At 36.4% G+C, this 17,343-nt stretch overlaps 2 protein-coding genes across 2 annotated transcripts; both read left to right on the top strand.

Annotated features, from left to right (window-relative positions):
- The first annotated feature begins 1,202 nt into the window (after positions 1 to 1,202).
- serpinh1a (serpin peptidase inhibitor, clade H (heat shock protein 47), member 1a) lies at positions 1,203 to 5,881 on the top strand. The gene is made up of 5 exons (XM_084400796.1): positions 1,203 to 1,726; positions 2,917 to 3,519; positions 3,601 to 3,699; positions 4,717 to 4,949; positions 5,037 to 5,881. Exons 1-5 carry the CDS (start codon positions 1,657 to 1,659, stop codon positions 5,337 to 5,339), a joined length of 1,308 nt encoding a protein of 435 aa, XP_084256922.1. The 5' UTR covers positions 1,203 to 1,656; the 3' UTR covers positions 5,340 to 5,881.
- A 2,119-nt stretch (positions 5,882 to 8,000) lies between these two features.
- Positions 8,001 to 15,717, top strand: acer3 (alkaline ceramidase 3). The gene is made up of 10 exons (XM_084400346.1): positions 8,001 to 8,210; positions 10,812 to 10,922; positions 11,055 to 11,107; positions 11,278 to 11,330; positions 11,979 to 12,060; positions 12,162 to 12,197; positions 12,543 to 12,601; positions 13,812 to 13,913; positions 14,211 to 14,315; positions 14,400 to 15,717. The coding sequence occupies exons 1-10, from the start codon at positions 8,108 to 8,110 to the stop codon at positions 14,497 to 14,499; spliced, it is 804 nt and encodes a 267-aa protein (XP_084256472.1). The 5' UTR covers positions 8,001 to 8,107; the 3' UTR covers positions 14,500 to 15,717.
- Positions 15,718 to 17,343: the final 1,626 nt, after the last annotated feature.

Genomic DNA, 17,343 nt, shown 5'->3' with positions numbered 1-17,343 from the left:
TTCAGTAAAGTTCAGGGTTTGTTCAAAATACACTAAGTTATAGTTATAAGTTATAGATGCTTTAGCAACACTAATGTATAGTTATTTCCAAATGGGAACAGAAGAAGCAAATACAAGGGCATAAATGTAGTTGTTTCAGGATCTATAGTGATGAAATAACTCTCTCGCTTTCCCTTTTGTTCACGGCAGTTAATCAGTGACTGTCAGTCTGGGTTAAACCTCAAGCTATGCAGATCTAACAACATTAAGCAGCAAATCAGAAACGAAACCCTGACAACTGAAGCGAGCAGCATTCTTTCAACATTCTGAGGCCCGAGGAATGCCATCGCCCTCAGCTGTGATTTCACTGATCTTTACAAAGTGGCCTGGAGGTGTATACTTTGAAAGCTGTGCTGTTAATGGTTTGTATCTTTGAACAGTGTCATGTTAGATGTTAATGAGGAGCAGCCCGTTCAGCCCACATGCAGCTAATGAGGTCTGTTTCATGATGATATATATTTTAAAATCATATCTTAACGTCACAAACTCAGATGAGCAATAAAAATCAAATTCTTACAAAACCAAATTATCTGAGAATTGCTATTCACATTAAATATGTAACTTTTTTGGTCAAAATTAACAATATTAAAATAGTTTGTGTTCAAATTGTGTTCATTCGTCACTCGTCTTTGCGTATCTCTCTCATCATATCCATAAATAGAGAAAAGTTCCTCCGGCTACTTTGACGCTTGTACATTTTGCTAACATGTTTTTTGTTAGCATGTTTAATACATTGCTTGTATGAATTAGCATGTTGCAAGCATTTTTAACGTTACTAGCATGAATTTGCATGTTTCTAGAATGTTTTAACATATTGTTAGTATGAATTACCGTGCTTCTAGCAAGATTTAATTGCTAGCATGAATTAGCATATTGCTAGCATGTTTTAACACATTGCTAGCATGCGTATCTCATCATATTCGTAAATAGAGAGTATAAAAATGGGGTGAGCAATAAAATGTTCCTCATGTTTGTAGAACAGGATTCCTGGTGCTGTATAAAGAAGAATATACATAATGTATTAGTTTGGAGCATAAAGAGCATTTTAAAATAGATGTTGTCTTCTTAAATGGGGCCAAATGGGAACTATAAAGCTTGCTTGCACACCCAAAGTGAGATAAAATCTCTGTCCTGTTTTGTCCGCCTGCAGGCCTAGACACGACCCACTACAAACGTGGCACACAGAAGAGAGAGAGACAAGAGACAGACCGGGTGGGGGTGGGGGTGGAAGTAGAATAACCATTTGTCTTAACCTTACAGATGAAACTAGTCTTTTTACAGTTACTTTTAGAATATAAATGTTAAACTCTCCTATTAAATACAAATACAAAAAAAAATGTATAGACCTACTGCCAGATTTTAGACTAAATTACAGTTTGCTTCTTGCTAGAATATTTAAATCTGAGGTCCACCATTTTCCCAGCACTTTAGTGTCTTTTATAGTCTTTGTGTGAGCAGGAAAAGGGTCAGTTCCTGCTGCCTTTAGGACCTTGAGGAGAGAGTCCACTCCAGTTCCCACAGTAAGTGGATCTGGGGGAGGTCTTTCAGAACACGGGAACCATTATAATACTCCTTTCCCAACTTCCAGAAGTTTCTTTTCCTGACTATAAAGTCTGCATGAAGGATTTGATATCAGGGGAAGCCAACAGATCCGAGAGGTTGCAACAGTTTTCGGAAGCTCTGAGAGGTGAGTAATAGATGCCATTACAGCTGTGAAAACATTTTGCATTCAGGCTTCATCAACAAAAAAAATGTGCATTAGCCTATTCCATAACAGAGTTCTTTTTTCAAAATGTTGAAATGTAAAATAAATGTTTGCAAGAGACGTTGATAGTTTTACTCAAAGATAAAGTGTTCATAAGCAGCCAAGTGCTTTGATTAACTGTGTCATTGTGTGATGATTCTAAAGGCTTTTTACGTATGTAACAGTCCAAAATTGCTCCTTCAAGCTCTGACTCGCTCATATGGGCATAATAAAAGTGCATTTTGGTGCGTTTTGCATGCCTGAAGGCAACATTTTGGGCTGTTCATGCGGTAGAAGGGTGGGGAAAAGCTGCACAAACTATAACATGTCTGAAGTCTGATGTTACCACACTAGTGGAACTTCCTGCCATCCTGGCATTCCTGATTGGATAACGGTCATCCAGCTTAAGATGACTCTGGGCGCCATGAAATCTGAATATGTGGCTGTTACAGCTTTTTCTCCAATGAATATATATTTGCATTTTGGGGAAATGTGATATTATACATGACCGGTCAAAAGGTTTTGATTTTTTTTTTTTTTCTAGAAAGGATGCATTCAATTGATCAAAAGTGTCAGTAAGGACATTTAAAATGTTACAAAAGATTAATTTTTTTTTTAAATGCTATATTAAGCAACACAACTGTTTTCAACATTGTTAATAATAAAAAAAAGTTTCTTAAGCAGCAAATCAGCAGATTAGAATGAGAAAAATTATGCTGAAAGTTCAGCTTTGTCATCACATGAATAAATAATATTTTAAAATATATGAATATAGAACACAGTAGAGGTAAACATTCGTATCAATATCTTCTTTCGTGTTCCCCAAGTAATAGTTCTCATTTATAAGCAAAAACGTGTTGTGATGAAGGATCTCTGTGAGGTTCACTGTTCACGTGGCAGTTATGTAACATTTCTGCCTTACTGTACAATACATGTTTGCTGGACTTCCTTTAGCATAGCAGGCCTGTCATTAAAAGTCTATGGAAATTACAACTTTGATATATCTTGGCACTATCCTCTCAGTTCTGTGGTCAGGAACTAAAACTTTCCACAGCTCTAGACATATAGAAAATCATCTCATGTCTATGTAAAATGAACGTTTCAACTTACTGACTTGTTTGCTACCCTTACAGGCTGTAAACTTACCACCTATAAAATCATGTTGGTGTCAGGCGTGGTTCTCCTGTGCCTATTGGCCACCGTGAGCGCAGACAAGACCCTCAGCAGCCATGCCACCATGTTGGCAGACAACAGCGCCACTTTGGCCTTCAACCTGTACCAGAACATGGCAAAGGAGAAGGACCTCGAGAACATCCTGATTTCCCCCGTGGTAGTGGCCTCCTCGCTGGGTTTGGTGGCTCTTGGAGGGAAATCCAACACTGCTTCTCAGGTCAAAACCGTCCTGAGCGCCACCACGGTGAAGGATGAGCAGCTACACTCTGGGCTGTCTGAGCTTCTCACCGAGGTCAGTAACTCAACGGCACGTAACGTCACCTGGAAGATCAGCAACCGTTTCTACGGGCCCAGCTCTGTTAGCTTCGTTGACGGCTTTCTGAAGAGCAGCAAGAAGCATTATAACTACGACCACTCCAAAATAAACTTCCGCGACAAGCGCAGCGCGGTCAAAGCCATCAACGACTGGGCATCGAAGTCCACCGACGGAAAGCTGCCTGAAGTGACCAAAGATGTGGAGAAGACAGATGGAGCCATGATCATCAACGCCATGTTTTATAAACGTAAGTCTTGATCACCTTAAGAATGAGAAGCAATTTGTAGATTCTTTAAAAAACTAAAATGAGACTCTGTTTTCTCTCCAGCACACTGGGATGAGCAGTTCCATCATAAGATGGTAGACAATCGTGGTTTCTTAGTGCATCGCTCCTACACTGTCTCCGTACCCATGATGCATCGCACAGGTGAGGTCATGGTTAAAGCAGATATGATCCCGAAACACAAAGCTCAGTGGTAAAAAGTACATTACGGAGGATTTTTCATTAGAAATTAATTACTGTACAGTTACACTAGTTCATTTTTATACAGTTTGATGGAAATAAATCTTTACTTTTAGTCAATATTTAGTCATGTCATATTCTTTAATTGCAGTCAATAAAATCGCATGTTATTTGTCAACAAAAGAAAGAAAAATCTTACAAGAAAGTGCAAAATGAAACCAAACATTCAAATATGTTCTATTATTTTTTTGAATATGTAAAATATTAGATAAATTAAAATATATCAACATTTAATGCTAATATATTCATTTTTGTGTTTTGACGAATATCCTTTAAATTTAGTCAATATTTTGTCATGTCATATTGTTTAGTTTTAGTCAATTTAGCTAAAATGGCATGTCATTTTAGTCAATGAAAATTAAATATATATTTAAAAAATATCAACTTTTAATGTTGTTAAACATTGATAGATTTTTTAAATACTGTATATAGAATGTAAAATACTGTATATTTATATATAACACATGACATTTGAATATTTAGTTTAAAACCCTTTTGTTAAATGGCATAACAAAGAAAGGTAATAGACTATAGAACAAATATTTTTTTGTGTTTGACAAAAATATCCCTTAACTATATTGAATATTTCATCATGTCATATTCTTTCATTTTGGTCTGTTTATTTGAACGAAACAGCATGTAATTTAAATCAATGATAAAAATATTTTAGTTTACAATTTAAAAAAAAAATATATAGCACGATTTTGTTATAGATATATATGACAATAATTCAATATTTAGTTAAAAAAAAAAAAAAAAAACCTTTAGTGAGTAAGATTAAAACTGGCCAGTACGTAGAGAGAAAAAAAAAAGAGCTGTTCAACCTTACCTTGAGTCAATCATTTACATCCATAACTGCTGTTGGATTTGGCGGGATTTGCGGGATTGCATTTTTACACATTCGTTTATGCTGTCTTTCAGGCATTTATGGCTTCTTTGACGACACAAGCAACAAGCTTTTAGTTCTGAACATGCCGCTGGCCCATAAGATGTCATCTGTGGTGTTCATCATGCCATACCACGTCGAAGCCCTGGAAAGAGTGGAGAAACTGTTAACACGTCAACAACTGAACACCTGGATGGGTAAGATGGAACAGAGGGCGGTTGCGGTGTCGCTGCCAAAGGTCAGCATGGAGGTCAGCCACAACCTGCAGGTACGAACAGTCTGCAATTTCAGCACGTGTTTGTTATAAACTCACCTGTGAATTCAGTTCCTTATATAACACCACGCTGTCTTGCAGAAACATCTTGCTGAGCTGGGTCTGACCGAAGCTGTGGACAAAGCCAAAGCAGATCTGTCCAACATCTCAGGGAAGAAAGACCTCTACCTGTCCAACGTGTTCCATGCCTCCGCCATGGAGTGGGACACCGAGGGAAATCCACCCGATGCTAGCATCTTTGGTACCGACAAGCTCAAAAACCCCAAACTCTTCTACGCTGACCATCCCTTCATCTTCCTGGTGAAGGACAACAAGACAAACTCCATTCTTTTCATGGGCAGGCTGGTCCGACCGAAGGGTGAAAAAATGAGGGATGAATTGTAGGTTAATTTAAATGTGAGTGAATGTGGTTAATAAGTGTGTGTGTGTGAGCAGATTTGTGAATGTGTGTAAATGGTACACCTGAGTTCGTTCCATTAGATCAGTGGACCAGCATGTGCTATCCGTTACGTTTACTTTGAAAATTGAGTTTTAGGTGCCTCATAATGTTTTATGTTATAAACTATGCAAGTGTACTAGACAAAGTATCGTAACATTTACACCTGAATAGGTTTCTGAGAAGTGCAGCATGCTTATATTAAGTATGATCTCTATAAAATTTGCTTTAAAGCACACGAACAGCATTTTTGCTCAGGGGGTTCTCTTTTTTATGTTTGATTTCCGAAAAAGTCCACTCCATGCTGTAACATTCCTCTCAGAAGTGCACACTTGCGTCTGCACTGAATACTGCGTCTGCACTAGATAGCACGTGATACGAGTCCACGTCTGTACCATGTTAAAGCTTGTATTCACATTGTACCAAAACACGGTTGTCTGAAAAGTTGGATTGTTCCTTGATTTTTCAATAAAATCAGCATCACTGAGAACATGTGTGGGTTTTTATAAGTTTGCATATCAGAAATGCATACCACACTTACTATTTCTATAATATACAGTAGCCTATGTATGAAGTGTGCAGTATGCAGATTTTAGTGGCATTTGCCAAAATATAAAGTATACAATAGAGCTTACTGTGTTGAATACTACAAGTATATCCCATAATGCATTGCGCTTGACCTGACTTTTAATTTCCTGTGTGATGAATGAATTAGAAATAATAATGGCTGCATCCGAAATCGCATACTTCCCTACTATATAGTTGGCCCACACAGTATGTGACAAGAGTAGTATGTCTGAGATTCACAGTACTCATAAAAGAGTAGGACACTTTACTATCACATGAGGCCATTTGTGAATGGTAGTGAAGTGACACAACTGACACTGGTAGGTCACATGACAATGATAGATACAGATTGCATTCATACTACACACATTCATACTATAGAGAACTAACTTTTTAGTGGTCATGAGGTAAGTACTTACTACTTAGTAGTACCTACTCAAGTCTTCCATTTTTAACAGCTATTTCTTAACTCATGTATTATTTGATTAGGCTGCCGACTTTTACATTTTTACACAAAATTGAATTAAAAATAAAACCTAGCTTTATTTCAGAAAAACCAACTGGATGGCACATGCTGCATTACATATGCGTCTGCAATGAAATAAGGCCATGTCACAAACAGTGTATAGTACTGTTTGTAACTAAAGGTTTATATTTTTGTCTGCAAAAAGCTTTGGCGACATCTAGCGTGATTCACCGAAATGACATCAATGCTCACCGATAATGGCATGTGATGTGAAGCATGCATTAGATCAGATCATAAGCAGCAAAAATCTGTTCCGCCGTACACAGAAGACATAAACGCTTTTCTCGTTCTTTCATCAAGACCGTGGAGAGACTATACAAAAGAAACAGGTTTGTGTGTATTCTCACACGTGTAAACTCTGTTATCTGATCAGATGAGAATGTGTTCAGATGTGACAGTATGTTTAACCTTCAACCCACAAAAAATAATACATATGATGAAAAACTGTATTGTGGGTAAAATAAAAAGTCACATTTTTCAGGTAAAACGGCTAAATAAGCCAATTATAAGCAATATTCAAGGGAAAATAGCAACTACAAAAATATTGGTAACACTTTACAATAAGGTCCCATTAGTTAACATTAGTAAATGCATCAACTAACATTAACCAACAATAATACATTTGTTACAGTATTTATTAATCTTTGTTAATGTTAGTTCATTGTTAGCTCAGGTTCATTAAATATTAACAGACACAACTTTTATTTGTAATGCATTAGTAAATGTTAAAAATAACATTAACTCAGATTATTAAATGCTTTAAAGTATTACATATTTTATTTGTTAAGTAATGTAGTCAAATAATGTAAACAAATGGAACATTATTGTAAATTGTTACCAAAATATTTGAACAAAAGTGTAATTTTAAACAGTGTGTTAGGTTATTTGGTGGGTTGTTTGTTTCAGAGATATTCAGGACCCAAAAAGGAAAATTCTGTCATCATTTTCTCACCCTCAAGTTGTTCCAAACCTGTATGAGTTGCTTTCTTCTGTTGAACACAAAATAATATATTTTAAGGAATGTTGGTAACCAGACAGTTGACGGTAGCCCTTGACTTCCATAGTAGGAAAAAATACCATGGAAGTCAATGAGTACAGTCAGTTGTATGGTTACCAACATAGAATATCTTCCTTTGTGTTCATCAGAAGAAAGAAACTCATACATGTTTGGAACAACATGAGGGTAAATAAATTATGACAGAATTTTCATTTTTGGGTGACCTATCCCTTTAACAACACTTTATTTTTCATTAATACGCCATCACAAGTTATATAATCCTTAAGAGATCATAAACACAAAAATATACACACATTACAATTAATAATATAATATAATCGACGTATAATGCACATTAACTATATTTTAACCTAATACAATATTTGTAGCCTATGTGTGTGCACTGTGCATTGTGCATTTTTGAGCGTTTAGTACACTGTCCTTTCAAAGTAGGCTACATTAGACCAGAACAACAATCACTTCGTTGTATTGAGTTTCAGAAGGCTATTGTTTGCATTGCAACTGTTATCACACGTAGGCCGGTTCAGATTGGATGGAGCACTGAATCCGTTACCGTACAAGCAACTCCTCCCTCCGCCCGTCCAACCTATCTGATCTGTCTCATCATGGCTCCGGCGGCGGACAGGCCGGGCTACTGGGGAACACCGACCTCAACTCTAGACTGGTGCGAGGAGAATTATGTGGTCTCGTATTACATCGCAGAATTCTGTAAGTACGTTTGAACGGGGAGCTTGTGTTCGGGACAAACGGTTCGTTGTCGTGTAGGGTGGTAAACACGGATGTTAAAACGGTAGAGAGGAGTATTGTCGAATCCTACTATGAGAAGGTGGGATACTTAATATTCATGAGGCAAGCACCTGCTATTGGACGCTTAGGACGCATCGTCAGCAGAGACTAATTAATATTGATGAATCACTTCTTTTTACATTGGAAGGTTTTGAAGCAACGTCAAAACGACGGGATTAATATTAAAAAGCCAAGCCTTGTTCATAGCGAAGTTACGAATCAACGTCAGCGTGACATACTTAAAATTCATAAGCATTTAATTGCCATAGTAGGATTCGTAACTTAACAGCCGAGGCCAGCAGCGACCCACTGTACGCTTTGAACTCGTATCATAATCCCAATAACACAGGAAAATCATACAAATGACCGGAAAGAGAATGAATGAAACCTAACGTTAGTGTGTGGAGGCAGAGCACGAGCCGTCGATATACTGATTTTCAGTGAAATCAAGACTGAGCAGAAAAAACATACTTTATTTCCCACCACGTAGATGTTTTCTTATGCTATACGTTCTTTAAATTTGCTTTAATTGTAAACTGACTTAAGTATTGTCTCCAATAAGCTGCGACTCGAATCAGTTGAACGTAGTTATAGGACTAACAGTGTAATAACTTTTACTGTAAATATGAATGAGTTATTTTACGAGCCTTACAATTGGACTATGGTGATTCAATGGCATTTTGGTCACTGCTGAAATAAAAACAACATTTAAACCAGCCTGATTTGCTGCTCTAGTTGGTTTTCCAGCCAGATCTGGTGAACAATACCCATTTAAGTGCCATTTATTACCATCAGTATTTTTTGTAAGAATAATACCATAATTTGCATATTTCCAAACAACTAGTCAAGCTAATAAACCATTACTTTCACCATGGTTATAGAGATTTAAATGGAGAAGTTCTACCTAGGTTTCTGATTGCTTTATTGTGAACTTTTGCTTGACTGCTGATTATATCACAGATATGAAAGTATGGAAGGACACAATGTGCGTAGCTATTAGATCTTTGTTGTTTGCTCAAGTACATTTCAGGTCACGTTGATATGATGCTCAAAGGGCACAGAGTGACAGTTAACACACTGATACTAATAGAGCTTAAATTCCCTCTGCAATTCCCTATGGGTTTTTAGCGGTTTTTGGTTAGTCTGATTATTTGAGTTGTATTTTACAACATACATTACACACAGTCATATCTTAAATATAAGTTTTAAACGCTGCTAGAACCAACAGGAATTCTGGTGCCATTGAGATCAGAGGGGTCCAGCGTAAACCTGTTGCCTTGTGAAGGAATGTGCCATGTTCAGTATGATCAGCTGTAGTGTATATCCAAACAATAGGCCCGTAAACACCATGTTAGTTAATTCTAACATAGGTTTAGTTTTCTTAGACTCAGCAAAGCGGCACAATAGCAGTCTACCAGCTGATGGTGGTGCTAAGAGGCCAGTTTGGATGAAGTTCACTCAACTTTTGTTCAGCTTTGCTGCAGTTTTTGCTTTTATCGTTTATAGAGTAACTCAAATACGGCCTAAAGTCAGCATGAAATGGGAGTTGTGATAGTCTCTTCTTTCCTATTGTGATGTATATCCAAGTGAAATGTCTTCTCAAACAAGAAAAAATGTAGGGCAGGACTTGATTTTGTCTATCGGAATTGATTGGATGGTTGTGGTTTGCTATTGGTGGATCTCATGTGAGTGACAGGTTGCCCCGCCCTCACGTCAGTAAACACGTCAGAGAAGAGTAGAGATGTCACTATAAGAGGGAGGGGAAGTTATTTTGATAAAGATTATGAGGGCGCATGAAAAAAAAAAATGAAAAAAAGTGCACTAGGGGTGTAACTGTACACAGAAACCATGGTTCGTTACGTACCTCGGTTTTGGGGTCACGGTTCGATAAAAGTTCAGTACATTTACATGTCTGGCACCACCCAACCCCCCACCCCCCCCAACGTAGCACAGTACTACGAAGTAAAAGTAAAATGCAACGTCTGTTTTCAAATTTATTGGTTTGATTAACCAATCGTAGCCTATGATGTCATTTTCTTTGTACTTTCCTAGTACTCTCACAATAAAAACAAAATTAAAAAAACAAACAGGATGCCGTTTTCTGCCGTCCTGGTTTCCTTTCCGTGAAGCTTTTGGAACGCTACTAGCAAACTCTTGCGTGTTATCTGAACACTTGTTTAGGGTTGGTGCATAGACTGTCTCTTCTTCTTCTGCTCTTTTTCCTGTTGTGGCATATAGCAAACAGCGTTGCATTAACACATGCGCCCCCTTCTGGATTGGAGTGTGGATCGCCTGTAACTGACTGTATTCATTGTCTGACTGTTTGCACCAAACTGGGATGTCTGTTCTGTTACAGTTCGGAACGTATACATGTACCGGTACACCCCTAATGTGCACGGATAAATCATTTATAACAAATACTGCAATATTCCATAAAAAAATATAAGTGTCAATTTTGATTTCATGGTGACTTTAATATTTACATTCATTAACATGAAAACATTGTTTTTTTGCTTTCTCCAGGGAATACTGTCAGTAACCTGATAATGATCCTACCTCCCATCTATGGAGCCATTCAGACTTGTAAAGATGGTTTGGAAGTACGCTATGTGTGGTCCTTTTTAGGACTCGCTGGTACGATGCATCATTCACATTATTTATTTTTTTTTTACACACAAATCTCTTTTATTTCGAAAGGAGTTACCTTTCCCACCAATTTAAATGATTAAATGTTGTGTTTTTATGTTGTTGCTCTTTTTGGCACAGCCGTAGGCATTGGCTCATGGAGCTTTCACATGACACTACAGTATGAAATGCAGGTAAGCTTGACTTCTCTTCAGCCTTTCAAAGTGTGCATCTTGTTCTCAAGCACGCTTTCATTCTCGTAGCCACAAAGCTGCTTCTCTAACTGTACATGCCCAAAGAAATAGCAGTAATTCACAAGTGACACACAAATGCTGTCAGTCTCTGGATTGTCTTTTGTTTGTAGTTACTGGATGAGCTGCCGATGATCTACAGCTGCTGCGTCTTTGTCTACTGTCTGTAAGTTGACCTTTCTTACACCTGCAAAGTCACAGATCAGATCAATGAGGATCAGAATTTTTTTTATCAGTAAGCTTTTGGATTTGAAAGAAGTCTTTTATGCTCACCAAGGCTGCATTTATTTGATCATATATAGTAGGAACAGTAATATTGTGAAATATTATTAAAACTTAAAATAACTGTTTTCAATTTTCATATATTTCTAAATGTAATTTATTCTGTGATGGCAAAGCTGAATTTTCAACTTCATTACTCCAGTTTTCAGTGTCACATGATTATTCAGAAATCATTCTAATATGATTAAGAAACATTTCTTATTATTATGTTGAAAATGGTGGAGTTGCATATTAATTTTGTGATACACTGTCTGTGATGCATTATTTTCAGGATTCTTTGATGAATAGAAAGTTCAAAAGAACAGCATTTATATGAAGTATAAAACATTTGTAACATTATAAATGTTTTTACTGTTACGTTTGATCAATTTAATGTGTCTCTGCTGAATAAAAGTATTTGATTTCTTTAAAAAAATTCTTACTGACCACAAACTTTTGAACTGTAGTGTATGATTGTAGATCATTTATTGTGGATGCTTTTCCTCTGACTTTGTTCTGTGACTGATCTGAATATGTGTCTTACATGTTACAGGTATGAGTGCTTCAAGCAAGAGCATGCTGTTAACTATTTCTCAATTACACTTTTGCTGACCTTCAGTATTATTGTTAGTGTGGTAAGTTTCTCTTTGCTCTTATACATTTTCTAAAACACATACAGATACAGTAATAATACAGTAATATTTTTTTTTTTAAGTACAAACTTTTTTATTTTCAGGTTTACCTGATATGGAAAGAGCCTGTCTTTCACCAGGTGAGGCCAGACTCTCTCTTTAGTTTGGTTTATCCTACTTGACCATGTCAGGTTTCTTTGAGAGCATGACAATGTTGTGTCAAAACAACTGGCTCTTCTGCAGTCGGTGTTTGTTGTCCGTTTCTGTTGTTTAAGGGCATGACAGTTAGGTGTGGCTCTATTCATGCTCAGGGTATTGAATGGTTCATGAGCTTCTGTAAACACACTGTGATGTCTTTTGTTTAAAACTGCCAGCACAACACATTCATGTAAAAAGAAAATCACCATTTAAACAATCATATTGTTTACATGTTAGAAGCTGATGTTAAATATACAGGTTAACAGCGGTTTTATCATTTCCCCCAGGTCATGTATGCCGTACTAGTGGCTTTCTTGGTGTTTCGCTCAGTTTTCATAGTCACATGGTGAGTAAATGAATCTGTATTTGCCCACCCAAAAAATAGAGTTAAGTTCATACAATAATTTTTTTATGGATTATACATTTTTCCCACCCAATTTTCTGGCAGCCTTGGTACCAAAAGTATTTTTCAGATTAATTTTTATCATAGAAATAAAAAAAAAGCCTTTGTTAAAGCGTTATAAGCCATGAATAAAAACCAACCAACTATGAGGTCAATCACAACATTACACATTTTGATGTGAGGCAAAATCTGACAAAAAGGTACAAGACTGTGTACTTAACTGGTTTAATAAGTGAAAGAACTACAATCCTACACACAAATATTTCAGTATCAATGTATTATTATATGGCTAGTACTTTGCTAGTGTGGAGTTCTGAATTCAGCATGACTATTACGTCATTCGCAGTGCTTCATGGGAGTTTGTGGGTAAAGAGTTCTTTTGGTACAATTTGCTTGGCTTCATCCGAAATCGCACACCTTCATACTATATAGTAGGCAAAAAACAGTATGTGACAAAAGAAGTATGTCTGAATTAACAGTACTCATAAAAAGTAGGCAAAAATATACCCAGACGACCTACTACTTCCGGCGAGATTCTGAAGCGTGCATAGGATGGAGGCCATGAGGCCACGGGAGAGGATTTGTGAATGGAGGTTAAGCGACGCAACTGACGCTAGCAGGTCAGATGATAATGACAAAATGGCAAATGTAGTACGTCCAGATTGCATTTCTACTACACACTCATACCAAATACTTTTTTAGCGGTTGTGAAGTAATTACGCATTCAAAATAATTATATGATTTCGGATGCAGCCCTAATTTCTCTGATTGGTGGACTTTTTTGCAGAATCATGAATAATGTAGTTTTTCACCAGGAATTCTGCTGCTAAGCACGAGTATTTAAAAAATAAGTTGAAATAATGCAGGCCGATGGCTTCAAAAAAAGCATATACCATTGATTAACAACCTCGTAGCTCACAGCGGGTCTGTCTAGGTAAGCTATTGTTCAAAATCAATTCCCCTATGGAGAAAATGAATGGAATTTTTACTTCCAGAACCCGAATGTTGCACTCTATTGATTGGATTGTGAAAAGTGGAAAGGTTCATAGCGGAATAGAGGCAGACTTGAATTCAAGTTTGCTAAAACAATGTCTGTATTAAGAGGGTGTGATTGTGTATTAAGGAAGTAAATACTCATGTCTGTGCTTTGCAGGGTCTATCCGTGGCTCAGAGCCCTCTGCTTTACGTCATTAACCGTCTTCCTGTTGGGATTCGTATTATGGAACATCGATAATATCCTGTGTGACTCTCTAAGGTAATTCTAGTCTCATTCCATTTTTACATTTAGCAGTATATTCATTTTCAGCAACAAAAATAACATCTTAGTTTACAAGAAAAGCTAAATCAAACTAAATATTCAATATATTACAAATAAATATTTTATTGATTAAAAAATGTATGATATATTATTATATTTTCTAAATACATAAAACATGTATAAAATAAATATATATTAGTTTTGCCAACATTTTTTTGTCAGTTTTACTCTTACTAAATTTAGTCAACAGAAATAACGTTACAAGAGGTCATTATTTGTCATGGTTTCATTCAGAGCCACACGGCAGCGACTGCCTCCTGTGATTGGGGCGGTTACGCAGCTTCACGCCTGGTGGCACATCCTAACAGGCCTGGGGTCATATTTACACATACTCCTCAGGTACGTATCTCTGGAAAAATTATGTTTTTTGAATGGATGATGTAATTAAATATGGATATCATTTAATTGATTTGTTTGCCATAGCCTCCAGATTCGGTCAACCTACCTCAAGCACAGACCAAAAGTGAAGTTTTTATGTGGCGTTTGGCCGATGCTGCACATTGAATCTCAGAAGGCGAGTTGAAAGGGACCCGAGAAGAGGAAGATGGACCAATCACAGACCTCAGACAGAAAGAGGTCCAGCCAATGAGCTTCGGCGGCAGCAGGAAGTGACCAGCGGCTGACGGTTTGGTTCCCCTGTTCCCCTTCCGACTCCGTTTGCCAAGTGCATTACTGAGAAAACTGCCAAACGAAGGAAAGATTTTGTCTTTATTATAGGTTAGATGAGAGTTTTGTAGTGGTCTTGTGATTTTGCACATGTAACGTGTACATAAGTTTTCCTATAAATCGGAGGGTCTAATTAGCGAGAAAGAAGCAGCCAAAACTAGGATTCTGTTCTGGTTAGTATTTCTGCCTTCATGAGGGAAAATAATATGGCTTTGATGGATCATATCTAGTCAGTTTGACAGTTTTCATATTTTGTACTTGAACTTAATGTAACTAGCTTGAGATTATGCAAAATCTTACTTATCTCTACACTTTTAGAGATTATGAAGGTCAAATTAAACAGATCAGAAAAATGAATGAGTGTTAATAAGTAAGATCTTCATCCTTAAGAACCATTGAGGCATTTAGGGATGAGATACATGCACATTTTACTGTAATATGGTCATTTTACTGTGTTTCAGAGATACAGTAGCATGTTACATAAGTGTGTCCATGTTACACATACTACATATTAATATTTGTAATTACAGTAAGACATATTAACAATAGTCATAAGCTGCTCTGCAAAACAAATTGAGTCAATAATTCAGTGACTCGCTTGTCACGTTTTTGTTTAAACCTGATCCAGTTTGTCCGGTAAACATTTCAAGGCCCTCATGTGACCAATATGCAATCAAATGGATTTAATTTATTATCATTTTTGGTAAAAGGGTGTGTTAATATGAACGTTTTCCGAAGGACTTATCATGTATGCTTATTAACATTGAGCTGAGATACTTAAATGCTTTAATTGCTGTTACTCAGTCTAGAGTAAATTGGTTAAAATCAAGTAAAACCTTGCTATCATTAGCAAATGAATGTCTCATAAACTATATTATATTCTCATCTCTAATACTACTTGAAATGCCACTAGTCATGCTTGCTGTCAAAAAAGAAACAGTGAAGGGTGGTAACGAATGAAGTCATATATTAATATTGATTCGTCATTTGTTTATGTATTGTGCCAAGTTAATGGTTCAATAAGAACTCAATCACCTGTAAAGCACAGTTGATTAAAATAAATTGTATTTAATCCGATGAGACGTTAGGCACATGTTTCAGATAAAGCGCTGCTGTTGGTTTGGAGTCATGTTTGCACCACTAAGGATGCCTTAGATTAAACTGTGGTTTATTCCTTGTTGCCTTGATATCCATTATATCAAATAATTATGAATTACATATTCCATCACATAAAATGATTCAAACAAAAACAAAGATGTCAACATTTTTGCTGAATACAAATGAACAAACAACAGCAAAATTACTGCCACTATCACAGTTTCGTGCTTAAATCCACTGATGCAGTTGTTAAGATATTAGTGGACCTCTAATCTTGCTTATGACTGACATGGTGAATTATAATATGGAATATTGTAGCTGACTTTCCCAGCATTGTCCTGTAAAGGCTGTGTAATGATTTAAGTATGTTATGTGTGTGTTTTGTGATTTTTTTTTTTTTTGTGCCTCATTAAAATCTATGTTGCCAAAACATTAAATCATGTTAATGTTGTTTTACCTTATTTTAAATTGTTTGTGCTGCTTGTACGTCTTTATAATAGGGATTGTGTCTATAATCATTTTTTAATCGGTCGTTTGTACTTGCATCCAATCATACAACACTGATGTACTGACAGCATCGAAAACTTACAATTATTTATGTATAGCTACACAGTTAAAAAAAAAAAAATGTTTTTTATATATATTTTCATAGTAACATTTTACTATTAATATTAATATTTTTTTCGGGACCCTGAACTTAAGCACTTATCAGTAATAAAAAATAATAATCAGATTAAAACAGGCCTATACAGTGACATTAGTCTTTATTAGCCATTACTATTAAATATATATATATATATATATTAATAATCCATTCAATTTAATGTAGCCTAATTGATTAAATACAATACAATCATCTTTAATCCTTAATTCCTTGATGTACTTCCTTAATTCTTTCGATAAATGTATCATTTTGTGAACCTAAACGGATTCGTTTCGGAAAATGTCACGTTAATAATATCCGTTCAGTGTTAATGCAAACATGAGAATGTAGCCTATATGTGTGCCTGAACAACACTTGGGCCTGGTTTCACAGAAAGGGCTTAGATTAAGACAGGATTAGTTTTTAAGTAGGACATTTAAGTAGCTTTTATAAGCGTGCCTTAGAAAAAACATTACTGGTGTGCATCTTGAGAAAAAGCAATGACACTGACACATTAATCGAGTTTGTTATACATATTTTTTTTTATTAAAGTGGAAATTAAGCAGTCAGTCAAGTTTACATTATTTAGTCAACGTATAATATGGAACCTGGGGGTTAAATATAAATACCGATTTATGAGTTCCGGTTGGAATGGTAAAACATCATCTCAAAAATACTGGCTGCAGATCATTGTTGTAACAGCAGAGGGCAGATCTGCAGGTTGGAGTAGTGGGCGTGACGAAAGGTCTTTATCATTGGTCACAAAAGCTGTCAGTCAGGGTGTGGGCTATAGGGTTAGGGGTTAGTTTCTGTTGTAGCAATTCACCTTTTTTCTGCAAGTCTCCTATCGGCAGGCCCATTAGTATTACTCCGACCTGCAGCTACCCTTGTCTCCACACTATTGACACCTGCAGTTGTCTTTGAGTCATATCAGACAGACAGAGATGTCATTGAGTCATT

Source organism: Rutilus rutilus (genome assembly GCF_951802725.1).
Source record: "Rutilus rutilus genome assembly, chromosome: 25".
NCBI lineage: Eukaryota > Metazoa > Chordata > Actinopteri > Cypriniformes > Leuciscidae > Rutilus > Rutilus rutilus.
The sequence above is the reverse complement of the archived record's forward strand: the minus strand, read 5'-3'. Positions and strand labels throughout refer to the sequence as shown.